We start from the raw sequence: 26,649 nt of genomic DNA on the forward strand, positions 1-26,649 counted from the left end.
CTTACTGGATTTAATCACCTACAAATCAGAACAAACTGAAGTACAATTACAAATCAATTTAACAATAACCAGCATAACTCCTTTCAATGACCATTCTCTGTCAAAACGGATTCAAACTAACTGCTCTGGAGACACACACATTAGATTTCAATCAAATTTAAGTATAGATTGTCAATTCAATGATCTGCTTTAGACAGACAATTTTTAAACATCCAAGTAAAGAACACGCTATGGTGAATGGTTCTTAAACTGCCTGGAAATTGTGAGAAAATTTGGGAATGAAAGTAACATGTGAACAGAAATGTCAGCCAACAGCAGTGATACATCACAAACTAGGAATGCAAAGACACAACCAAACTGGAAGGATCAGATGCAAGCAGCCACCATTTCCCAGCCTTTCACTACACTACAAAAGCAAAGGGGAAAAACAACTCCAAAAAAGTGTATGAAGATGTATGAAGGAAGAAGGAAAAACGGTGGCAGGAACCTTACCGAAGAAATCATCACGAACTAAGAGGGCAGTCCGATATGGGCAGGAGTAAGGGAGCAGAAAAGAGAGAGAAAAGCCATTATGCACCAGTTCACTGTTTGTCAGCCTTCACACAGATCTGACTGCTGATAAACATTTCACTGCTCTGCTGCACTGCAATACACCTCGAAAAGGTGTGTGTATGCTACCCTTCCAGGACTACCGACTGCCCCACACACTGAGGGTCACAAACTGCTGCCAACTGCGTCTTCATCCAATGGCCCAGGATGGGGAGTAGGGGTGTCAGACCTCTCGTGCAAAGTGGACTCGCGTGGAACTGGCAGGCCAACCCTGTACCCAACTGTCATGGGAAAAAGTGGGAAGTGCAGTGTAAAACATGCTGCCAACATGCCAGGAAGCCTGCTTTTTGTCCACAGTGCAGACTGATTTCATGCTCGGAATATACCCGAGATGCACAACTGAGGTGGAGTGCCACGGACAGACTGTCCCAGGAATACTCAATACATGCAATTTGGATAACAAAGTGTGGAGCTGGATGAACACAGCAGGCCAAGCAGCATCTCAGGAGCACAAAAGCGGACGTTTCGGGCCTCGACCCTTCATCAGAGATCATCTCTGATGAAGAGTCTAGGCCCAAAACGTCAGCTTTTGTGCTCCTGAGATGCTGCTTGGCCTGCTGTGTTCATCCAGCTCCACACTTTATTATCTTGGATTCTCCAGCATCTGCAGTTCCCATTATCCCTCACATGCAATTTGGACTTGGATTTACTCAGAGGTGCTCCTGCTCCTCCGCTGTAACTTTGCCTGGGCTCTAATTACCTCTCAGTGTAGTAACAGGTAGCTCCAGCCAATGATGGGAGGTAGTGATCCCAGAGAAAAAGGGCTCTCAATTCAACAGAAGTCCTGCTTAATGCTGTTTGCTAAGGTCAGAAAGGCACATCTGGACTGCTAAGGACATCAGGACTCTTTGAAAAATGAAAAGCTTTCTCATTTTCCAGCACCCCTCTGCAGTCATTGCTGAGTGACTGTGCCTGTATACTCCGAGCCCTGAGGGTTTGTGTTAGGTCTGTTCAAGGTTAAATCAGAAAAGATGTGAATTTTTTTTTCTGCACGTGATATTAAGGGCAAGGATTAGGGGAGGGATGGTTCTGCAATATCAAGTATTTCAACGCAAGCTCAGCACTCTCCGTCCATGCATTTCAATGAAGTTTATGTCACTGCATCTCACTGAAAATATGGAGAACTTAAAATAGAGGCAGAAAATGCTGGAGATGCTGGGCAGCTCCTGTGGAGACAGGAACAGAGTTAATGCTTCAGGATAATGATCCTCCATCAGCAGAGAGGCCACTGAAACATGGACCATATCTCTCCACAAAGGCTGCAAGGGGAGCTCAGAATTTATAGAACTTCCAACATCTACAGTATTTTGTTCTTCTGAGACTTGAGCTGTTTTCCAAAGAAGCATTCAGAGCAAGGCACAGCATGCATTTAAAATGGTAATGTTGGGGGTGTGGGGATTATCAGAGTGCACCAAGGTGACAAACCCAACATCAAACAGTACCTCAACTAGGATCAAAAGGCTACCCCTTGCAATGAGACATTTCAAATGCTGCCTTTTGTCTTTATAGTTGACAGGCATTGAGATCGCCAACATTTTACAGCCCAAAGTCCCTTCACGCAAACTACCACATGGTTGTTATGCATTCAGTGGAGCTGACTGAGCTATACCCAATGGCCAACATCATCAGTGCATGGAGTGGTGCAGACTGTCTCCCATTGAACCTTACAGAGACGCTTGGTGCTATTCAGTCCAAGGGTTGAGTGGCCATGGTGGAGTGATGGCTTAGTGGATGGAGACTGTAATTTGGAGCCTGTGGCATTGAAGCCCAATGCCCCATTAGTGGAACACAGAGGTGAAACGACAATTGCTTCTGTCCTACCCTCAAAAAACAATAAATCTAACAGCAGCTGGTGGTTTCAAAATCAGAAAACAGCTGTTTGGTGCAGGGGAGCCCTGAAGTTGCTGTCCACGAGGAAGTTTCATTGCTGCAGGATGCGGAGTGGGTGGAGAAGGGGCAGAAGTGTTCCGCTCTTTACTGCGGCTAGGGAGGGCAGGTTGAGGGAACCAGATGGGAAGCACTGGCCAAAAGCTGAAAGTGAGGGTGTACAGCGGTCAGGGGAAGCATTGACAATGTGTACAGCACCAACACAAACACACCAATCAGAGGAGAGATACACACCTGAAAACTCTCCTATGGAGATGTCCAGCGCCAAGCAGACAGACCGGGAGGATAAAAGGGAGCGAAAAAACAAAACAAAAAAGTCAATCAGCAATTAAAGTTCCAAAAATAAAGTCACAACATAAAAAGAAAACCCATCAGTGATCCTGGCAGCCATTTCAAGTGACCATGGAAATGAAATAATATAGGTCAGACCAGTGTGTAAGATGCAGATAGAAAACTAAAGAACATTTGTAGCAATGCAACAGCTTAGAGTCCCTACTGCACAAATTCAACTCCGAAACCACCAATGGCGTTAACTGGTCACTTACTTGCAAATCTTACCACGATGTCAGGACAACCACTGGTGGACTCAGGATTTCATAAAATGGCTCAGAAACTGGTCAAATCAGTGCAGGTGTGGGGTTGGCCTAAGAAGAATTTCACTTTGGTCAGGACGTGCATTACTGAAGAGAATTTTGTTTTGCTACCATTTCTGAGCCATTGTCCAGCCTCTTATTCCACAGAGCGTGGTTTTGTTTTTCTCTTTTTTAAAACTCCAGCCTTGGTGGCAAGAATAGCCGAGCAGATGGATTCGGCGCTGCAGCAAAGAAGGGGGGAGAATTCCGCCTTGGATTAGGAATGATTTTTGATCTGCTCCACAGCATCACTGTGCCCAGTGAGCCAGCAGTTTCTTATTCTACGTTCTTTACTGCATTTCGCCCCTTCTGAATTGACAGCTCCCCACACAAATCACAGTCCTGACTGGGTTATTACTGTGACTGGTCATTAGGATATCTGAGCCATTCTAAGCTCATCTCATGTAACCCAAATGGAACAGCATCATGAGGATGGGGCAAATACTGCAGCGGTTTTGGTGTTACTGCAATACTTTCATCGGTGAGACATATGATTAATTTGGCACAGTTTGCTAAACATATCAACATTTCCCCATGAAGGGAGTGCAGTGTCAGCTTTCCTGCACAATATCCTCCTCACTGGCAATAACAGAAGCCCACAAGCTAAGACACACGCCATTGTCTGTAGGTTGTAGGATAGTGAGAGAGTACAAATACATGGCTGTGTAAGTGTCACCACTTAAACTGCAGAGTACGTTAGACGAATGTTATTGTATAAGGGCACTGCTGTATGAAAACACTGCCATGGCAGAGTGTTGCTCTGAGTCTAAGGCTAAGAATGAGTACTTCACAGCAAATATCACCGGGTTTTCCTAAATGAGCTGCAGGTTAAACTGCAAAACTTTATTGATACAAGTTGCAAGTCATTATGTAACAATCACTTGCTGGGTGTATTACATCCTCAAGGAATGTTTTTTTTTCTTCTTTTCACTGGCAAAGCTTTGGTAGAAACTCCCAATTACCAGGATTCTTCCCAAGTTTGAATGGAAAAGCGAGAAAAGCCCAAAGGAAGCTCCTGAAATTCACTTTCCGAGCAGCAATCCCACTGAGTGGATCACCCACCCGGTTACTGATGGCACAGTTCAGCATTAACTTCACTGGCAGGGAGAAAGTGACCGAGTGTGCATGTGCGAGAGCGTGAGGGAGAGTCAATGCACGCGAGTACCTTTGTACAAGGACATCATGATTTCTGTAAATTGCATCCAGGTCACAGCAGATTAACTGAAAATTCAACAACCTACATTTGCTAAGCACTGGTGTTCAACAGATTGATATCCAAATGTTGAAACATGCAGCCAAAACAAAAAAAACACTTCAGAAATCCACAAGGATTTTATTGTAAATCTAGTATAGCACCATCCCCAATTTCCACCTTTCTCTTCTGGATCTGTTCCTGCCCAAAAACTAACACCCCCACAAGGGAAGGCCCTAAATTTCAAAAACAGAAGACTGGTGAGCGTAACCGGGTCCCAATCAACTCTGGAGCTGCTCGGAGTTCATCCTTAAAGGGACCTGCATTTCTGACACTAACAACTGGTCTGTCCCTTTAAAATGAGAATGAGACAAATCATTAACCAAATCTGGACACACTGTGTTGGGGCTAAGTTCTGTGTATTCAGCTGCTTCAGTACTTTCATCCTATTGTTTAAAGCCCATTGGTGATCAGAAATGTTTTTCCCTCACCATGCTTGGCATGGCTTTCACTCTATTTTGCCTCAGGTTGGAGGGTGAAGCAAGGTGAACAAGTGTGCAGTTTGGGCATTTAACCATCTGCGGCAGAAATGCTTCAGCAGGACGCAGTCACACAACAGGGTCCGATTTTCAGATAAGTTTTACTGTAAATGGAGTGGAGGAACGGAGAGGACCCTTTCTGAGAAATAAATACATTTTGACAGTCAATTACTGCACAGAAACCCATTGCAGAGAAAGCATTATTCAGCATAGAAGCAAGTTCATATGACCAGTGTCCCTTGGATGCTTGTGTTCATGGGATAATCACATGCTATTGGAGGAGCTGAAAATGTAGCAAGAATCTAGGATCTTGGCCATGTCAATGTTTCTATTTGGTGAGCAAAGCAGCTTTTAGTTTTTGGGGTAGGGAGAACAGACTCCAAATGTGAAAAGCAGGTTTCTGGGCTGCACCTCCAAACCTTCCTTTGAAGGGCTGGAATTGCACACTCTGGACAACTCCAGCTGCAAATGAAGACTCTAGTTCAGTCAAAGCATTCTATTTAGTAAAAGGCTTGCGCCTCCAAACCTACACTGGTGATATAGACAGACCTTCCCCCAACCAACCAGGCAGGATTCCCTTGAGGCAAGGTGAAAGTTGCCACAATCTCTACGGAGATAGTAGGAACTGCCGATGCTGGAGAATCTGAGATAACACGGTGTGAAGCTGGATGAACACAGCAGACCAAGCAGCATTAGAGGAGCAGGAAGGCTGATGTTTTGGGTCTAGACCCTTCTTCAGAAGAAGGATCTCGACCCAAAACATCAACTTTCCCGCTCCTCTGATGCTGTTTGGCCTGCTGTGTTCATCTAGATTTCTACAGCAATTTTGGTATCAGAGCACAGTGAGCATGTAATGACACATCTGGGGACAAGTGGCCTTGAGACACTTGTACTTGCTGATCACCATTTAAGGAAGGATTTCAATTTCACATTTCTGATAAAACATACTCAAATTACTGCAGGCCAACAGGTGCTGGAGCTGTCATTCACATTTTAAATGGCAGGAGAGCGCTGCACTCAGGAAAACCTTTGGTGAAACAGCAAATTCATGTAAGGGGTAAATTAGGGCCTCACAGCTCGGGGACAGTTAGTAATTTATTGTCAACACAGGAGTCAAAGATGTCAATCACAGGGAGCATGTTGTTCACTTGTACATCAAACTTGTTCTGACTGCCTTTAGCTCCAGCTCGGTTATTAGCTGTGAATTTAAGGCAAAGACCACTGGGCAGTGGCCCCAGCACATGAACTGCAGAGTGAGGACACTTTAGGTTTATTCTAAATCATGAACAAAAGGAAGCACTGCAGAAACTGGAAATATGAATGAAAGCACATTATCCATTAGTGGAGGGGACAGTGAGGAGGTAATGCTTGAAGCAAGAAACCAACCTTCTCCAAGAGGTAGTAAGGACTGCTGTTGGTGGAGGCAGAGATAAAGCGTGCAGCTGGAGGAATACAGCATCCGAAAACGAAGAAGGGTTCTGGCCCAAAATGTCAGCTTGCCTGTTCCTCTGATGCTGCCTGGCCTGCTGTGTTCCTCCAGCTCCACGCCATGTCATCTCCGGCCTCCTCCAAACTGTTTTTGTCCAGCCAGTACATGCCGGTCACTAATTTTGTTGGATTTTTGTCTGTTTCTACATTGGCTAGATGGACAAATTTTGTGAGAAAGTGCACAGCTTCCTGTATCAAGCCCAAAATTCTCTCAATACAGCACCTCAACATTGATCCTTTATCATATACTGAACTTGTGTCCAAATCAAAAGTGTGACCTTTGACTGTAAGTTATTTCTATTATTCTGATAAATAGAGGTAATGGGCATTGTTTGATTATGCACCTACAGCACTCTGTGTGCTGGGACCCTGGGTTATTAGGTAGGAGGCAGACATAAATAGTGCCACATTCTGTGAATAAACCCATTATCAAGAAAAAAAAAGAATTCTTACATCACTACTTAATTTGATGTTTATGTACCAGTGAGGTGTTTTATCTTTCAATTTGTATCAATCATGCAATGGGGAAGATGGCTTAAGCACCAAAACACGGTTTCATGAAATTTGCGAATACAGGTCATTATCTCCCATATCAAAAATCATTCATCACAGATGTGTCATTAGAATGTAAATCAATGGACGAGACATGCTGTTTTCCGCACCCCCTCCCCTATCCCAGACTTTCCTGCTGGTCATGTGCTACATAGCATCAGCAAAGAGATGAGGAAATGTCACATGCTCCACCCTTATTGCAAATTAGTGATTGCAATGCGAATAGCCACTGTGAATGAATAGGCAAAAAAAAAGTTAAAAAATATTTGGCTCTGTGCGTTGACATTAGGCAAAACTCATGTTATTTACTGGAAAGTTCACAGATTAAAAAAACCAAACATTTAGGGGGTTAATGATAGTGAAAGAACCGTAAAAATAAACAGTTAAAAAGACAAAACGCAGCCAACAACAGGCCTGTCCACTTCTTTTCGCAATCTCCAAACATATTTTAAAAATAATGCAAATAGAGCAAATGTGTTTTCAACATATGTTTCACTCAGATCTCAATACTTTTTAAATATGCTCAATTAATCAAATTCTTGACCACTCAACTACATTGGCTCAGTAACCACTGGAGGATTCAGCAACTAGACAGAACCGATTGAGGGAGGATAATTACTCTCATTACTGAGTTGTAGAATGGTCAACTCCCAGGTGGAGCTCCCTGAACTGAACCACATTTGAGACGGAGAGCAGAGGTGAAGTAATTCCTGAGAGCGAGAAAAGAAAATTGGAGATTCAAAGCGATCAGACCATCCTAAATGAACTTCGGGCAAGCATTCCCCTTGCTGGTCTCGAAAGTTGCCTGAAAAACGCTAAGTATCACAGAGAAATAAAAAGCTCTTTTCACAGAAATTGGAAGGACATAATTTAAACCAATTTGTTTAAATTTGCATCAATTAAATACGGCAAGCTTTTTTAAGCATTCATTCGGGAAGGAAGGAAAATGTTTTGTAATGCTGAGGACGAATTCAGCATTTTGTAAATTGTACTTTTACACCTTCACTTTGACTTCAAGACAACAAACAGGTTGAAAATCATTTGGGAATACTGATGGAATCATTTCTTTTCTTGCATCTGTCCCTGTTTACAAATCCAAGCCGAACGGATTTGCACATGCTTGACTTACCGAGAAGATCTGCCCCTTCATCCACATCCCCGATGACTTCTGACCCAGCAGTGGAAAGCTCATGGTACAATGATTCCGTGTTAATCCCAAACGCCTTATTTACAATTCCTTGCGTGGGGCTGAATGATCCAATTTACAACAATAAGATTAGATCGTGCATTAACCTCACACAGCAGATTTACACACCCGACACACGGCCCTGTCAGCCAAGCATCGCCATGGTAACCCACCTTATAGTGTTACAGCTGCCATCAACGTAAACATTAACTTTCAGGGCAAGATTTACAAGCCCAGTCTTCCATCAAAAACAGGAGAAAATATCATCTAAATGATAAGTTACTTGTTTATATACAATTCTATGCGAACAAAAAGAAATCTTCACTGTTCTCGCTGTTTTGAATTGGGAATTGGGCAAAGGCTCTATAAAATTGTAGGGATGGAAACAGTGGGCCAGAACAAGCAAACTCCTCATGGCCCACAAGCTGAGATGATTCCTGGGATGACAGAACAATGTATGAAACAACACTGGATGGATTATGGCTATTACCTGATACATGTATATAAAGTTATGAAAGGCATGGATACAGTGGATAGTTGGGAGTCTTTCACACTGGCCAGAAACATCAAATACAAGGGGGCACAGATCTAAAGTGAGAGGGATTAAGTTTAAAGGAGCGGTGCAAGGCACGGTTTTTTTTAGAAACATAGACTGTGATAGGTTCCTGGAGTGTGCTGCCAGGGGAAGGGGTAGAAGCAAACACAATAAGAGGCATTTAGACAGGCACAAACAGGCAGAGAAGAGAGGGGTACAGATCACGTGAAAGCAGATAGGATTAGTTTAGGACAGCATCATAATCGGTACAGACATGGGAGGATTGAAGGGCCTGTTCCTGTGCTGTACTGTTTTATGTTCTATATTCTATCTTCAAAATTCACCAGAGAAACAAAGACTAGGGCGTACATACAGAAGCCCTCTTGCCACACCGACCCCCGAATAAAACACTCCACTATTTCTCCTTTGAAGTGTCATACTGAACTCAAAACATTAACTCGATTTCTCTCTCCGCAGCTGCCAGATATCCTGACGTTTCTCCAACACTCCCAGGGTACTTTTCTGTGGTGATTGGGCTGGGGTCCACTAGGTGGATCTCATTCAGTAGGTAAACAGGAGTGTCAGGGATTCTCCTCACGCCAGGGACTGGCTCTAAGCTGATCAGAGTCCATGTATTGTGCACATGTAAATACGGGGTAACTTGGTGACAGGACACCGGCCTCCATAGAATTACATCAGTTTCATGTTGCCAGCATTCTGCCTTTAGATAATTCCTTCAATCTGGGCTGAAGAGACAGTGGGAGCCAGCTATAACACAGCTATATCTGTGGCCAAGATCCAGGCAATCCTCAGGTTGGACTACAGTCACTCACTACACTCATTTTGGACAAGGGGTAACATCAGACAAAACACACAGCGCCTACTCTACAATCAAAACTGTGGCATGGTTACATCCCCTGGGTGAGCCCAAAGTCTGCGAAAGTCATGCCCTATCAAACAAGAGAGAAATGTAGCATTTTAGCCCAAGAGGACAGACAGCAGCTTTATTCCAGTTAACAAGGTGTGGGGCTGGTTGAACACAGCAGGTCAAACAGCATCTCAGGGGCACAAAAGCTGACATTTTGGGACTAGATCCTTCATCAGAAAAGGGGGATGGGGAGAGGGATCTGAAATAAATAGGCAGATCGAAGATGGATGGAGGAGAAAATAGGTGGAGAGGAGAGTATAGGTGGGGAGGTAGGGAGGGGATAGGTCAGGTCGGGGAGGACGGACAGGTCATGGGGGCGGGATGAGGTTAGTTGGTAGGAAATGGAGGTGCGGCTTGAGCTGGGAGGAGGGGATAGGTGAGAGGAAGAACAGGTTAGGGAGGCAGGGACGAGCTAGGCTGGTTTTGGGATGTAGTGGGGGAAGGGGAGATTTTGAAGCTTGTGAAATCCACATTGATACCATTGGCCTGCAGGGTTCCCAAGTGGAACGTGAGATGCTGTTCCTGCAACCTACGGTGGCATCATTATGGCAGAGCAGGAGGCCCAGGATGGACATGTGGTCTAAGGAATGGGAGGGGGGAGTTAAAACGGTTTGTGACTGGGAGGTGCAGTTGTTTACTGCAAACTGAGTGTAGGTGTTCTGCAAAGCGGTCTCCAAGCCTCCGCTTGGTTTCCCCAATGTAGAGGGATCCACACCGGGAACAGCGGCAGTATACCAGATTGGCGGATGTGCAGGTGAACATCTGCATGATGTGGAAATCACCTTGGGGCCTGGGATGGGGGTGAGGGAGGTGGTGTGGGGGCAAGTGTAGCACTTCCTGCGGTTGCAGGGGATGGTGCCGTGTGTGGTGGGGTTGGAGGGGAGTGTGGAGCGGCCAAGGGAGTCGCGGAGAGAGCGGTCTCTCTGGAAGGCAGACAAGGGTGGGGATGGAAAAACATCTTTAGTGGTGGGGTCGAATTGTAGACAGCGGAAGTGTCGGAGGTCTAGGCCCGAAACATCAGCTTTTGTGCTCCTGAGATGCTGCTTGGCCTGCTGTGTTCATCCAGCTCCACACTTTGTTATCTCGGATTCTCCAGCATCTGCAGTTCCCATTATCTCCGATTACAGCTTTATTCCAGTTACCAGCTTCAGTCTCACTTGGCTGCTGTTGGACAGCAGCACCACGACGATTCCAATGCTCAAAGACACCCGAATGTAAGTGACTGCTCCACTTTTGTCTCTCACTCTGCTGCCACGCCTCTGTAATCCCTTTCGTGCAAGGCCCAGTGTCAACTTCTTTGGGTGCTTTGCAGAGTGCCCCAGATATGTATACCAGGAATTTAGTTGGCAAGATGGAACATGGGCTGAATGGCCTACTCACCCTATCAAGCTTGTTCTGTCATTCAATGTGATCATGGCCGATCATCCAATCTTCCGAACTTCTTTACTTCACTGGTATCTAGAATGCTATCAATCTCGATCTTAAATCAAACTCAAAGACTGAGCTTCCAAAGCCCTTTGGGATATATAATTCCCATGATTTGTAACCCTCTGATTAAAAAGAGAGAAGAAATTACCCATTACCAAGTGCTTTCCCTTCAATTTTAGCCAATGCCCCCAGTTCTGGAATACCCAACCAGGGGAAATATCTGCATCTACCTTCTCCAGCCTTTTAAAGCATTTTGTAAGTTTCAATGAGATCACTTTTCAGTCTTCAAAATTTGAGAGAATACAGCCCAGCTTACTCCAACTAACTTCCTGGATGGTCCAAGGGACAAATCTGGTGAACCTTCACTGCACTCTGCTGCGGCAATATCATCCTTCCTGAGAGGAGGAGACCAAAACCGCACACAACACTCCAGGTGCAGTCTAACCAAGCTCTTAAGCACATGAAGTATATCTTCACTATTCCTGTACTTAACCCCTCAGTGATAAGACTAACATCCCATTAGCCTATCCTACAGTCTGCTGCACCGATGTATTAGCCTTCAGTGATTTTTTGGCAAGGATGCCCAGATCTCTCTGTACATTTATATTTTCCAACCTCAAAGAAACACTCTGCACATCTGGAGTATGGAAACATCCTATACTTCCTCATTACTAAAGCAACCAGGACACTCCCAGTAACACTTCCTAGAAACCCTGGAGCATAGTCACCGTACAGGCTAAATCCAATTGGTTTCCACCAGTTTGTTCCTCACTTTAGCGCGCCACGAAAACAGATGCTTTGATGAGACGAGAGAGGGGGAAAAACCCTGAACCATTATCATGATACACGCCCCACTTGAATCGCACTGCCCTTCACTGAATGTATTGAGCTGGAAAACTACCTGTTGCCTCCACGTCCTTCAAAGCGAGAATCTTGACACATATCAAGCTCTGGTGTTGAATCAATAATCTCCTGAAGATCAGACAACTCGTCACTACTTCCCATTCCTGCAAATAATTTCAAGGGTACAATTAATTTCACAGTAAGATAAATCATTAAACTATTGAATATCAGTGTTCTGTGCAAGTAATCCTGAACTAACCCAGTCTTGGGATATCAGATAATGGGAACTGCAGATGCTGGAGAATCCAAGATAACAAAGTGTGGAGCTGAATGAACACAGCAGGACAAACAGCACCTTAGGAACACAAAAGCTGACGTTTCAGGCCTAGACCCATATCAGAGTGTTGGTTTCTGATTTACTGATAATGGTGTTTCCAGGTAGTATATTGAAAGAAGTGGTATATCACAGTGAGTTATATGACAGAGTGGTACAATACTTGAAGTGATTAGTAAGTGACAGTGAATACATTATAGTACCCGAATTATTCATCCATTTATTTCAACCAGGATTAATTGCCCTGTTGAGATAGTATCATGTGAACATTTTGGGGCGCTGGTTTCAATGAAATGCAAAATCAGATGAGGTGCATAATGAGTGGACAGTCTGAAGTCACTAATATTGCATCCCCAACAAATTTGAATCCCACCCAATGAAATCACACCCACCAATAAAATCAATTGTTACACCATAAAATATATAACTATATCACAATCTGATAAATTAAGAGGTTCAACTCAGAGGTCACGTGAATCTTGGCTCTATCAATACTTAATGTCAAAGTTACAGTGAAGAGTGTCACAATGTAAAAGTGACACTCTGGAGCATAATTACAAACAGCATCGCGACCATCCAAGTGACAGAAAAGTATGATAAGCCAATTCTGTCTTGAGAGTTATCACAAACATTCAAGAGTAAAAACAAAGTAGCAATCTAATTTAAAATCAGTGGATTTAAATAGATGGTGTATGGCTCTAAATGCTCAGGTACGTGCACATGGGTAAGTAAATTTAAATAGGAGGGCTACGAGTGTTGGGAAGCACATATCAGATGGCTATCTGACAAAACAGAAGGTGATACAAAAACAGAAGTTGCTGGAAAAGCTCAGCAGGTCTGGCAGCAACTGTGAAGAAAAAAATTCAGAGTTAGTGTTTCAGGTCCAGTCACCCTCCCTCAGAATTGATGGTAGATAGGAAAACATTGGTTCATATGCAGAAACTAGGGAGGGGAATGTGGTAGGGAGTAAACAATAGGATAGAGCAAGAAGAGAGAGAAGAGCAGTTGGGTAGACAAAGGACTTGATAAAGGTTAGGAGGGTGAATAGTTGTTAATGGGGACTATTAATGACTAACAACAGGTGTTGTATGACGGCAGGCTATGTGGTACAAGGCCTGATGAGTGGGGTAGGGGGATGGGACATGGGAGAGTTTAGGCCCTAAAATTATTGAACTCCATAAAAACCAAAAGAACTGCGGATGCTGTAAATCAGGAACAAAAATAAAAAAAGTTGCTGGAAAAGCTCAGCAGGTCTGGCAGCATCTGCGGAGGAGAAAACAGAGTTAACGTTTCAGGTTCAGTGACCCTTTCTCTGAAAGGGGACACTGGACCCAAAACATTAACACTGATTTTTTTCTTCACAGATGCTGCCAGACCTGCTGAGCTTTTCCAGCAGGTTTGTTTTCGATTCTTTCTAACCCCTTGCTTAACAAAAACCCTAACCCTATCCACCTCTGCCTTCAAAATATTCATGGAGTTTTTTCAGCAACTTTGTTTTTGTTCCTGATTATTGAACTCTGTACCGAGTCCGAAGGGCTGCAGGGTCCCCAAGCGGAAAGTGAAGTGTTGTTCTTCCAGCTTGCACTGAACTTCGCTGGACCACTGCAGCAAGCCAGAGACAGAGATGTTGGCCAGGGAACAGGGTGGTCTGTTAAAGTGGCAGGCAACAGGCAGCTCAGCGTCTTTTTTTTTTGAGAGCAGAATGTAGACGATCTGTAAAGTGATTGCAGAGTCTATGCTTCATTTCCCCAGCATTGAAGGGAACACATTGTGAACAGCAAATGCGGTAGATCAGATTGTGGGAAGTGCAGGTGAAGTGTTGCTTCACCCGGAAGGTATATTTGGGTCCTTGGATACTGGGGAGGGAGGAGGCAAATGGGCAGGTGTTACACCTTCGCCGGTTACAGGGCAAGGTGCCAGGGGACTGCGGGGAGGCGATGGGGATGAAGGAAGAGCGGACCAGGGTGTGCCAAAGGGAATGGTCCCTGCAGAGTTCAGATAAGAGGGGGGAAGAGGAAATGCGTGTCTGGTGGTGGCATCTCCCTGGAGGTGGCAGAAATGGCACCTGATGATCTCTTGGATGTAGATGCCAGTGGGATGGTAGGTGAACACCAGGGGAACCCAATCGCTGTTGGAGGAGGGAAGAGAGGGAATGAGGGTGGAAGACTGGGAGATGGGTCACACTCGGTTGAGGGCTGGTCGACAACGGTGCTTACAACGGTGACACCATCACTTCTGAGGAAGGGTCACCGGACCCGAAACGTTAACTCTGACTTTTTTCTTCAGAGATGCTGCCAGGCCTGCTGAGCTTTTGCAGAAACTTTGGTTTTTATTCCTGATTTACAGCGTCCGCAGTTCTTTCGGTCTTTTTTTAAATTTCGGCAGAAGATGACTGAAGTTGTGACCAACGTCAGGCCACCCTGAACTTGCAGTCCTGGGCACGACAACTGGGTTTCACGCTGGAAAACGTTACTGTGCTCAGCACGGGCAATCCTCAACTGAATGAGCACAGATAAACGAGGGAGCAGGAGTAATCTCTCACCTATGCTGACGTTCCTCATCTCCTGGTTGACCTGGACTTCCATGTTTCTGCTATTACCTTTCGCCCACTTTCGCTGGTTCCTGACGTTGTTGTCCCCGTTGTAGATTGGATTAATTACTTCGTTTAGCGGAGTGACAGCTGCGGAAGGTACCGATGACGTTGGGGTGTTTGACTTGGTCCCTGTAGTACTCGGGGTGGCAGCTGCAGACGATTGCCCAGACTCCGAGGTGTCATCCTGTCGCAAAAAGTTACAGGAGTGTTACAACCGCAGAGCCGTCCTCACAATGAGAGACTGTCGTGTCCGGCTAGCGAATTGACAGCTTCAATCTATTTCAAACTGTGTAAAATAAACAAAAAGATGCTACATCTGTCATCGAAACACAGCAGGAATCAGACAGAAACTCTAACCAGTCAAAATAACTAGACAACTGGGGCAGAAGATTTAAGTATCAATGAGATACACAATTAGCCAAGACAGAAAGCTCCATTCACTAACACCCAGTTTGCCTCACAGTCAATTCCAAAAATGCACAAACTTACCAGATTAATCATTGTCTGGGTCCTTCCCAGAAATGGCATCAATGTAAGACCAGTAAGAGCAGTTTTATTAAGTCCACATGGAGTGCTGGCTCTGAACTCCAGCTATAGCACAGGCCTGAACTCTGTCTACTCCCCACAACCTTCAGGTGGTCAGTACCCCTCTCCTCACTCAAGGCACCAGCCTCTAACATTACAGCCTCCGATGCTGCTTGGCCTGCTGTGTTCATCCAGCTCTACACCTTGTTAACCCACCTATTTTCCAAGGATCTGTATCCCTCTGCTCCCTGCCCATTCATGTATCTGTCTAGATACATCTTAAATGATGCCATCATGCCCGTCTCTACCACCTCCGCTGGCAACGCGTTCCAGGCACCCAGCACCTTCTGCATAAAGAACTTTCCACACATATCTCCCTTAAACTTTTCCCTTCTCACCTTGAAATCGTGACCCCCTAGTAATGGAGTCCCCCACCCTGAGAAAAAGCTTCCTGCTATCCACCCTGTCTATACCCCTCATGATTTTGTAGACCTCAATCAGGTTCCCCCCCTCAACCTCCGTCTTTCTAATGTAAATAATCCTAATCTACTCAACCTCTCCTCATAGCTAGTGTCCTCCATACCAGACAGCATCCCAGTGAACATCCTCTGCAACCTCTCCAAAGAATCCACATCCTTTGGTAATGTGGCAACCAGAACTGCACATAGTACTCCAACTGTGGTTGAACCAAAGTCCTATACAACTGTAACATGGCCTGCCAACTCCTGTACTCAATACCCCGTCCGATGAAGGAAAGCATGCCATATGCCTTCATTACCGCTATCAACCTGCGTTGCCACCTTCAGGGTACAATGGACCTGAACACCCAGATCTCTCTGTACATCAATTTTCCCCAGGGCTTCTCCAATTATCATTTACCACATAGCTTGTCATATATTTACCTTATCGATATTGATGATATCATCAGTGCTGCTTCCCTCCTTCGACTGGAATTGAAAACCCAACGACTCCCACAGCTTCCTAGACTATACATCTTCACGCCCTGCTTCCTGTAAAGACTCTATCCCATTCTCTCAGTTCCTGTGTCTCCGTCGCATACGTTCTGATAAGACCACCTTCGACAAGGGAGCCTCTGAAACATCCCCTTTTTTCTCAACCGAGGATTCCCCAGCACCGCTGTCGAGAGCCCTCAACTGGGTCTGACCCATCTCCCACGTTCCGCCCTCACCCCTTCCCTTTCGTCCCGCAACAGCGATAGGGTTCCCCTTGACTTTACCTGCCATCCCACCAGCATTCACATCCAGAAGATCATCAGATGCATTTCCACCACCGCCTGAGAGATGCTACCACCAGACACACATTCCCCTCCCCTCCCTTGTCCACCTTCCGCAGGGACCATTCTCTCTGGGACACCCTGGTCTATTCTTCCTTCACCCCCAACACCACCACCACGCCCTCCACCCCAACAACCCTATAGTACCCTCCCCTGTAACCCACGCAGGTGTAACACCGGCCCACTTACCTCCTCCCTCCCCACTATCCAAGGACCCAAATGTAGCTTCCAAGTGAAGCAACACTTCACCTGCACTTCACACGATCTAGCCGACCGCACTCGCTGCTCACAATGAGGTCTTCTCTAAACTGGGGAAAACGAAGCATAGACTGGGTGACCGCTTTGGAGAACACCTACATTCTGCTCACAAAAAAGACCCTGAGCTACCTGTTGCCTGCCACTTTAACAGAATATCCTACTCCCTGGCCTGCTGCAGTGTTCCAGCAAAGTTCATTGCAAGCTGGTCGAACAACAGCTCATGTTTGGGGACCCTGCAGCCCCCTAGACTCAACAGAGTTCAATAATTTTAGGGCCTTAACTCTGCCACATCTCAGCCCCCTGCCTCACACACCAGGCCTTGTTATCACATTTCTTATTCTTAGTCACTAACAGTCCCCATTAAGAACTATTCACCCTCCCAGCCAGATAGTCCAACTTCTCCACTCTCACTTCGGGCTCTATCCTATCATTTACTCCATACCCCATACCCCTCCTAACTTTCAGCTTATAAACCAATGTTTTCCCAGTCACCAGTTCTGTGGAAGTGTCACTGGCCCTGAAACATCAACTCTGATTTTCTTCTTCACAGATGCTGCCAGACCTGCTGAGCTTTTCCAGCAACATCTGATTTACGAGAATGTTGCCTGGAATGGAGAATCTTAGTTACAAGGAAAGATTAGATAGACTGGGGCAGTTGTCTATGGAACAGAGGAGCCAGAAGGAAGACCTAACTGAATATTATATGATAGTGAGGAGCCTAGATAAATTGGATATGAAGACCTAGTTTCTCCTGTTCAACAGAGCCATAACTGAGGTGGTGGAGTAGGTTAAGATGAAGAAGGTGTAGAGGGGATTTAAGAGGAGATCAGTTCCTCCAGTGGATTGTAGGGATCTGGGACTCACTGTCTGAAAAGGTGATGGAAGTTGAAATACTTAACGCATTGTTGCAAAGTTGGATAGAGGATTTGATGATTGTAAAATGATAGGGGAAAGTGTCTGTGGTCCCTTTAAAAGATGATGTTTCTTTTTCACTTGGAGAAAAAACTGTCTGCAGGCAAGAGCAGACACACAGAGTTCTTGAAATTTAAACATTTTAATCAAAAGGCTGTGTTGTTAGCAGGCAAAGTGGCATTTTTACCAAAACCAGAAGTTTTTGAATTTAGCTAATGAATTTAAACCAGGCCCTAGATACCAAAGCCCAATTAGATTTAAATCTGATAATTTTGACAACCTGGAACTAATCTTATTTTAAGAATTTAATAGGTCATCAAGGGTAGAAAAGAAGAGGACATTTGAAATGCAGTGAGAGAATCAACTGTCATCTGCCAGGAGAAAAAGGTCTCAGCCATAAAAGAAAGAAGAATCGCCAGGCTCTCACAGAAATCTCCAAGTTCTCAGAGTAAGCACCATTTAAATAAAAAGGTACTACAGCACTCATTAGCTAATATTCCTAACAGACAAATTCAACAGAGAAAGGCGTTCCTGACTGAAGAACAACAGAGAAGGAAGACGTTTCCTGGCTGTAATTTCAAGAAATTAAGTTTTAAATTATTTTATTATTTTGGATTCCATAACTGGGACTTGTATTTATTGGCACAGCATATCATTAGAATTTTGTTTTCGTTGGGAATAGTTAGCAGTTAGGAGGGGATTTGTTAGTAGTTCTGTTAATTTGTTCACTGTTGGAGTTTGATAAATAATTTGTTACTTGTTGATTATGTGTCTGTCATGAGTTCATTTCATTTAACCTCTCCTTTATAACAGATCGGTTGCGGGCAGGAGGAGGCAGGTTATACCACTTTTCACACTTTCTTTGACAGACTATGAGGCGGGGTGAGCTTCTCTGGGTGTTTCAGTTTTTGATAGCAGCAGGTGAAGTCCTGCTTCGTGACAACAATTTAAAAATACTGGGATCTGGATCCTAAATGTCATTACTCATAGGAGTACAGACCAAATGCTGGAAAGTGGGATTGAGTTGGTTGGACATTCGTCAGACAGTTATAGACACAATGGGTTGAATGGTCGCCTTCAGTGTTGTGAATTCCTGTGTTTCCATAACCTGGAACTGGAATACAGAGTAAAATTGAAAAATGTGTCAATAATGTTATTGGCAGAATCAATTTACAAGAATGGTTCCAGGAATGACAGACCAATGAGGTCTGATTGTTCTCCTTGGAGAGGCAGCCTCAACTTCTTCGAAGTCTGAGAGAAGATTTGATAAGATTTATTTTTTCCAAAATCATGAGCAGGACGGATAGAGTTGATAGGGAGAAGCTGTTCCCACTCAAAAGGAGGAACAAGAGGGCATAGGTTTAAAAGTGATGTGCAAACAAAACAAGGGTGATGTGAGAAAAAGCTGTTCCACACAATGAGTAGATAGGGTGTGGAGTACACTGCCTGGAAACGTGGTGGATGCAAGTTTAATTGAGGCATTCAAGAGGACCATTGGATGATTATTTAGATAGAAACGGTGACAAGGATGTGGGGGAAGAAAAGCAGTAGACTGGCACTAGGTAAGAGAACCAGTAGAGACATGATAGACTGAATGGCCTTCTGCATCTCAAAGTCACAGAATCCAAACCATCAGAATTAAATGTAATTGGTTTTGGTATCTTGGGGCTGGTTTAAATTAATTAGCTAAATTCAAAAATCTGTTGTCTTGGTAAAAATGCCACTTTGCCCGCTAAGCACATTTGTGTGATATCAAATTTGGAAGAATAGCAAACAGTAAAGCTGACATCAACTGACTGCAACAGGGCATAAATAGACTCTCAGAGGGGGACAGAAAAATCGAATTTAATACAGAGATGTGTGAGGTGATGTATTTTGGCAGGAGGTATAGGAAGAGGCAATTATAAACCCAATGGCACAGTTTGAATTAATACACAGGTCTTCACAGGGAAGATGGGGACTGCATTTGCTCAGAAGGTGTCAAGGTTCATTTCATTTAACCTCTCCTTTATAACAGATCGGTTGCGGGCAGGAGGAGAAGGTGTCAAGATAAAAGAGTCAGTAACACAGCAGGTATGATTTTGGGCTCCTTAAATAAAAGGTATCAAAGTACAAAAGCAAGGAAGTTTTGCTGAACCTTTACAGTCCACAGGTAGAGTATTGTATCTCCAGTTCAGGTCACAACATTTTTGTAAGGACATGCAAGGCCTAGAGGGGGTTTAGAAAGGAATTATCAGGAGGGCTCCAGGGATAAGGAGATGTCAGTGATGAGATGAGGTTGGAGAAGCTGAGGCTGTTCACCTTGGAGCAAAGGAGCATGATTGAAACATGTAAGGTTATCACAAGCTTAGATAAGGTAGACAAAGGAACGTTGCCTCCATTTGTCAATGGAACAAGAATTTGGGGACAAAGCTGTAAACTTCTGCACAAGAGATGTGGGAGGGTGGAGGGGTTGGTGAAAGAAGAAGAAATATTTTTAGTGAGTGGGAATTACCTGAATTGTTCCCATCAAGAACCAGCATGGACTCCAATGGGCCAAACAGCTTCCTGTTAGGTTCAATCATTCTTGCTGCTTTTAGTTGGCCATGGGGATTATCTGCAAAGATTACTGTTCATGCAAAACTGGGTAACATGCGCTGTGTCTGATTCCTTTGCTCAAGTTACAGCAGCCCCAGAAATGGAGGGTTTACAAAACCACATCACATTAAAAAGAGTCTTATGTATGATTACACAGAGCCAGGGAAAAGCAGTCTTGCTCCTGGATCTGGCAGGGTGTCGCCAGTCCAGCCATCATCCTCTTTCAAATTCCTCTGAATCCCTCAAACACAACACCTGGCCCAACCTGGTCAGGAGTGCCACCTGCCTCTAGAAGCATGACAGGCAGGACACAGCTTCCTATCAGGAGGTGCTTGGAACAACTGCTTTAGCTTGTCCTTACATTAACATCAGCCTCTGTGCCTTTTTCAGCACTGGCCAATTTCTAGTGCAGTGTTCCTTCCTTTATGCCTGATCTTACAATCACTGACAGAAGCATTAGAGAGATTTGCACCATTCAGTAACTCCAACGAAAAAGAACAGCAGTGTCAAATGTTTAGGAGGTAAATGTGAACATGAAATGATAAAGAGCGGAAGCATTGAGGATATTGAAATTAAAAGGCTACAATTGGGTTGGAGAGTCTGAGGCAGACTGGGATGTTAGACAGAATGAATGGGAGGATGCTGGACATTATCAATCAGGCAGGAGATCAGATAACATCATGATATAAGGCACAGCGAGAATCAAGAAAACACCAACACTCAAGGCTCATTCTTTTCAGGTTAACTTCCAGAATGGCTTTTGGGGAACAAAATGGTCCTAAATGAAGTTTTACAGCACAGTTACATCCAGTCTACCAACTCCCATGTGAGGTCCAAGCTATAAAGAATGTCTGCTGACACACCTAAAAATGCTCTTGGCATATGCGCATAAAACACAGGCAGTACCTCTGCCAGTGCCATCCCTGTTTGGTTACGGGCAAGACCTTTTTGTAAAGTGAGCATGTGTGGATGTTTTCGCACACCAAACACCCCCCTCCCCGCAACACATCCTTTCGGGGTGGTGGGGGGGTGGGGGTGTGGAGACAAGAGACACAGCTCTGTGGAAAACCAGCAGCAGCACCAGGGTAAAGCCCTCCATTGACTCCTAGTTGCCACTCTCAGGCCTCAGCTGGCATTCGGCAGAAGGTCACCCTTTGACCTGCCCTCCTGTGACAAAATCACAGGGAATCAGGAAGGCAGTGGCTCCCCTCCCACCCACCTTGCATCCTCATACTACAACCACCACCTGTTTCTCAGCCTACTTTATAGATAGAGAAATATACACAGAAGATATATACAACTTTTATCAGAATGCAACATGCAACTCCTGAGTCAATGGATAGACATGAAAATTGCACTTCGTATATTTTTAGCCACTTGTTAAGACTGTACTCTGTTCAATGGACATACAGCAGAACTTAAAATGGAAACAAGAAAATACATCATAGCTACACAACTCAACCTCGCTTGTGTTTCTGTCTCCTCTACTAAAAACAAAAATGAGGCCCATAACCTGGATAATTTCATTCCTCTGCAGAATACTGTAGCCAACAACAGGGAAGGAGTTAAAAAGGGGAAATGTTAGACACTGAAATCATGCCACCTTTCCTGTTCCAAGTTCACAGTATTTTCCATTAGAAATGAAGGCCCAGTCGGCTCATTTTCCCTTGTGCCCAAGATTCACTCACCTTCAGGCTACATTTAGATGGCGCCTGGCTCAGATCACTCAGATGCCAATTGTCAGAACCAGGAGTGATACGACCAACTTGCTGCCCACGGAGATTCCCGTCCAATACAGGGAAGAGGCCCAGAGTATTTGGCCGTTCCTTCCTACTGGGAAAAAGCAACAATGTGCGATTGAAGTTTCATATTTACCAGCAATTCGCACATTCTTCAGAAACATTGAGGCAATTACTTAACCGTTATAGAACATAGAAAAGTACAGCACAGTACAGGCCCTTCGGCCCACGATGTTGTGCCGTGGAATAATCATAATCCAAAAATAAAATAACCTAACCGACATTCCCCTCAATTCACTGCATAGATCTTGCTATTGCAGACCTGAGTATAAGGACAAGATGCTTCATTGCTCTCTAAGCATTACAGTGCTATCAACAACAGGGAGATATTGGTGAAAACATAAAAGTTGTGAAAGCTTTCCATTTGGCACACATTACGACAAATGCAAGAATTCTCAATTTCCAATAATCACAACAATTAATACTATAGATAAATCATTCAATATGACTACATCCAAATGTTTTCTTTCATTTTGTGATACTACACAGTCATCAAGAACATTCAGCATAATCACAGAAATGAAATAACACCACATCATTTCTCCATTAAATGTAACAGTGAAAAGTGGAGGACTATATCTTTGCACAGAATCCACGCAGAGGAAAACAATCCCTGCTTTACAGTGGCAGCAGCGGAGGTGCAGAGCAGGTTCATTAGGTTGATTCTGGAATTGAGGGGGTTGGTTTAAGAGGAGAGATTGAGTAGACTGGGACTATACTCATCGGAATTTAAGAATGAGGAGGTATTTTATGGAAACCTATAAAATTATGAAGGGAACAGACAAGATTGAAGCAGCGAGGTTGTTTCCACTGGCTGGTGAAACAAGTACTAGAGGACATAGCCTCAAAATAAGGGGTCGGGGGGTGGGTTTAGGACTAAGTTGAGGAAGAATTTCTTCACCTCAAAGGTTGTGAATCTACGGAGTTCCCTGCCCAGTGAAGCAGTTGAGGCTTCCCTGTAGAATACTTTTAAGGCAAAGATAAATAGATTTTTGAAAGTATGGGTATTAAAAGCTAACGGTGAGTGGGTGGGTAAGTGGAGCTGAGTCCACGAAAAGATTAGCCATGATCTTATTGGATGGTGGAGCAGGATCGAGGGACCAGACGGCCTACTCCTGCTCCTAGTTCTTATTCTAAGGCCGGTCTCAGATCTTCAGTATAATTCTGTGAAAAGTAAACGCACTCTGGTACTATTTTGTTCCTGCAAAAAATTTTTATTTTGGACATCAGATTACATTGAATCAGAGGGCAGAGTGTCACACATCCTAATGTCTTCAGAGATGCAACTCAGCTCTGCAAAAGCAGAATATCGGAGCTGAAATTTATAGCTGTTAACCTGATTGGTCTCTTTAAAACCACAACACTCCATTGGGGAGTGGGGCTAGCAAGCATACCTCTACTTCACTCAGCAGAAATTGAGAGTGAATAAAGACAACAAGGCCCTAAAATTCTGTGAGATTAGGAATCACGTACATATTATGGAACAAAACAATAAAGTCACTAAAGTTTGATGTGCTGGAGAATTATAAGCACTTTCTATGATCTATAGTGAAATTCAAACACTCCTAGGCAACTTCAAGTGGGTGGAATTCTCAGAAGAATTATTATTTTTCTCTTTGTTTATGCTAACATCAGGTCTAATGCATTTCCATGAAACGAAAGTGACCACAGCATTTGAACTCACAACAGGAAATGACCTTGCTAGGTTATGTACATGCGAAGTGCTGTGGAGAATGAGGTGGAGATCAGGAAAACATATCAAAGGTTGGGATTCCCTAAATTGAAATGTTGCAATTCCAGAAAAACAGGAAGATTCCTCCATCCTGGGGAGTTTGGTTTTTCCTACTGCCAATGCTGACAAGCTTTTTTGCTTCAGATCAGAAAACAACAAGTCTACCTCTTTTTGAAAGTCTAGACATTTCTACATTTGAAGTGAAGTGCAATCCTTCAAATCTTTCATAACCATTACAAAAAATAGGTGCAAGATTCACTCTTTTTACAACACTTTCTCTTTCCTACATCGGTCTCCCATTACAAGCACATATGCGCTCAAGTGATAGCTGATCTTGAATGAGGCGTCTCATCCCCATTACAATACACTGAGCCGTTGCCCCCAAAATACTTCAATTTTTCATATCCCTTGTGCTAGTTCTGGAAACGGGCTTGGTGGGAACAGACTAGCAAGTGTTTTTTTTGCAATTGCTCCTTTTGAATATCAACATTAGAAATTCCACAGGACAGCCTCAACTGCCGCTCCTTGTCACATTCAGCACCATGGACAGCACCTAGTACCAGGGCCATTATCTGTTCACCAGTTCCTAAAAAATCAGCATGAATTTCAACCCACTGAAAGTATCATTCATGTCAAAGTCAACACCTCCCCATCTTCTACCTAAAGATAGGTTCTCAGAACCATGACTGTTGCACGAGTATACAGAACACAGAACAGTACATGATGCCAAGTTAAACTAATCCCCTCTACCTGCCATATCCCTCCACTTCTTCCTTATTCATGTGCCCCCGTAAACACCCCTATCGTATTTGCCTCCACCACTCTCCCTGGCAGCACATTCTAGGCACCCACCACTCAAAAAATGCTTGCCCCTCATCTCCTTTGAGCTATCCCTCCCAGCTTAAATGCATTTACATTCCCTAACCAAGCATGATGTGCTACTTGCATCCAGCCATCTACTAAAGTTACATTTTACTAAAACAGCCAAAAAATGTTTAAACAAAATAAAAACTTTCATTTCTGTTGTCCTTATAAGGATATCCAATTAAGTGCCTTTTAATTATAGTCAATCTTGTAATGTAGCAATCAATTTGCACACAGCAAGATCCCATAAACAACATTGTGTGATTATAACTGGATAATCCATGTTAATGTAGCCACTGCGACCTTTTCATTCCAACTTTTTAACTGCACCCATGGGCCAACACCCAACACTTCTAACCAAAACTCCCCACAATGGTGACAATACTGACATGGGCAACATGCCACCCAGGATGTAGTTCCTCACCTTTGATTTTTGTGGCACAGTGCAATTGATCTCAAACTGTGCCACCATATTGCCAACCAAACCTGTGATACTGCACAGAAGCAAGAGTCAAGTAAGTGGTTCACTGTCCCCTTTACAAGGAAATTACAGATGGACAACAAATAATGGCCCTGCTGCTGATGTTCACATCCCATGAATCAACCTGCAGTGTTTTCCAAGACTCGGAGATTTAAACATGTCCTCATCTCACAGTCCAATCATGAAGCAGAAAATGCCATCAAGACTGTCAAACAACCCTTCACAGAATGCAGAGATAGTGGGAACTGCAGATGCTGGTGAATCCAAGATAGCAAGGTGTCGAGCTGGATGAACACAGCAGCATCTGGTTGCTTGGCCTGCTGTGTTCATCCAGCTCTACACCTTGTTATCTCCTCACAGAATGCAAGCAGTCGAGCCAATCAACAACTTTATTTCATATTAGGTTGGCCATGCGAAATTGAAGGTACCACGCCTGTACAGCAAACATTGTGTCATACATGCAAGGCGGTGCTTTCTGATTGGTCAAGAGATATAGTACAGGTTCAACTTGCACCAAAAATTCTGGTGTGGACATGTGCTGAATGAAGTGCTGCCTTTCCCTGAAATGATAATGTGCTAAAGTCACAATGTGGAGAACACTGTCAGCTGATCTGTGCCGCCCAGCTACATTCCTGTGACTGATAGCTTTCCTGAACTGTAGGGCACCAGTTGTGCTTTCAACTGAGTCACCAAAGCGAGTAGTGATTTCAAGACCCAAAACGCCAAGCAGTCAGTCAATCACTGGCCAAAGCTCCGAGTCAGCACCAATCTCCTTCTCAATGGCTGGAATGGTACTTCCTTCTGAATTCTGTTTCCCTTCGGTTACACTTCAGAATTCCCACGTGTAATATTTTTCCAAAACTCAAACAATTCGTCAATATAACCAGATCTTTATTCTTCGAAGGGAAATCCATGAACTGGGGCACACATTTGCTTTATAGGTTTGACATGCTCACCCTTGACAGGGGTTTATTCTCTCGCTGTCTCGTGTTTGCAGAAGAATTAGGAGCAGGAGTAGGCAATTCAGCCCCTTGAGCCTGCTTTGCCAGATGCGCATGCCAAATGGTATTGCTGGGTTGTGAAACTCCTGTATCTTACACGTCTTAGGCAAACACAGAATAAAACTTGCCTAAACTGGAGGGTCGGTGTGGACTTGATCGGCCAAATGGTCTACTTCCACACTATAAGGGTTCTGTGATCATCAGAAAAATGAAGGAGGGTCTAGGCCCGAAACATCAGCTTTTGTGCTCCCGAGATGCTGCTTGGCCTGCAGTGTTCATCCAGCTCCACACTTTGTTATCTTGGATTCTCCAGCATCTGCAGTTCCCATTATCTCTGATCTCAAATAAAACTTGCCTAATTCTCCCAACAGCACACAGATGCATCTGCTATTTCAAAATGCATTTGGGAGGAGAACAGGATTGCAGAAGATCAGAAGGGTGTGCGGCATGGGCAATGCAA

General features: G+C 44.2%; 1 protein-coding gene across 13 annotated transcripts in view; it reads right to left on the reverse strand.

Annotated features, from left to right (window-relative positions):
- The window catches only part of mapk8ip3 (mitogen-activated protein kinase 8 interacting protein 3), a 190,456-nt gene that overhangs the window by 98,953 nt on the left and 64,854 nt on the right, over positions 1 to 26,649 (reverse strand). For 7 of the 13 annotated variants that reach the window (XM_059654159.1, XM_059654154.1, XM_059654162.1 and 4 more), the window contains 5 exons: positions 22,001 to 22,145; positions 14,696 to 14,930; positions 11,878 to 11,983; positions 8,029 to 8,147; positions 493 to 510 (listed from right to left, as the gene is read on the reverse strand). In XM_059654159.1, coding sequence (XP_059510142.1) covers positions 493 to 510; positions 8,029 to 8,147; positions 11,878 to 11,983; positions 14,696 to 14,930; positions 22,001 to 22,145 — 623 coding nt within the window. The remainder of the gene's footprint in view (positions 1 to 492; positions 511 to 8,028; positions 8,148 to 11,877; positions 11,984 to 14,695; positions 14,931 to 22,000; positions 22,146 to 26,649) is intronic. The other 6 variants (XM_059654155.1, XM_059654152.1, XM_059654160.1 and 3 more) reach the window with 4 other exon arrangements.

The sequence above is a fragment of the Stegostoma tigrinum genome, chromosome 23 (genome assembly GCF_030684315.1).
Source record: "Stegostoma tigrinum isolate sSteTig4 chromosome 23, sSteTig4.hap1, whole genome shotgun sequence".
Classification (NCBI taxonomy): Eukaryota; Metazoa; Chordata; class Chondrichthyes; order Orectolobiformes; family Stegostomatidae; genus Stegostoma; species Stegostoma tigrinum.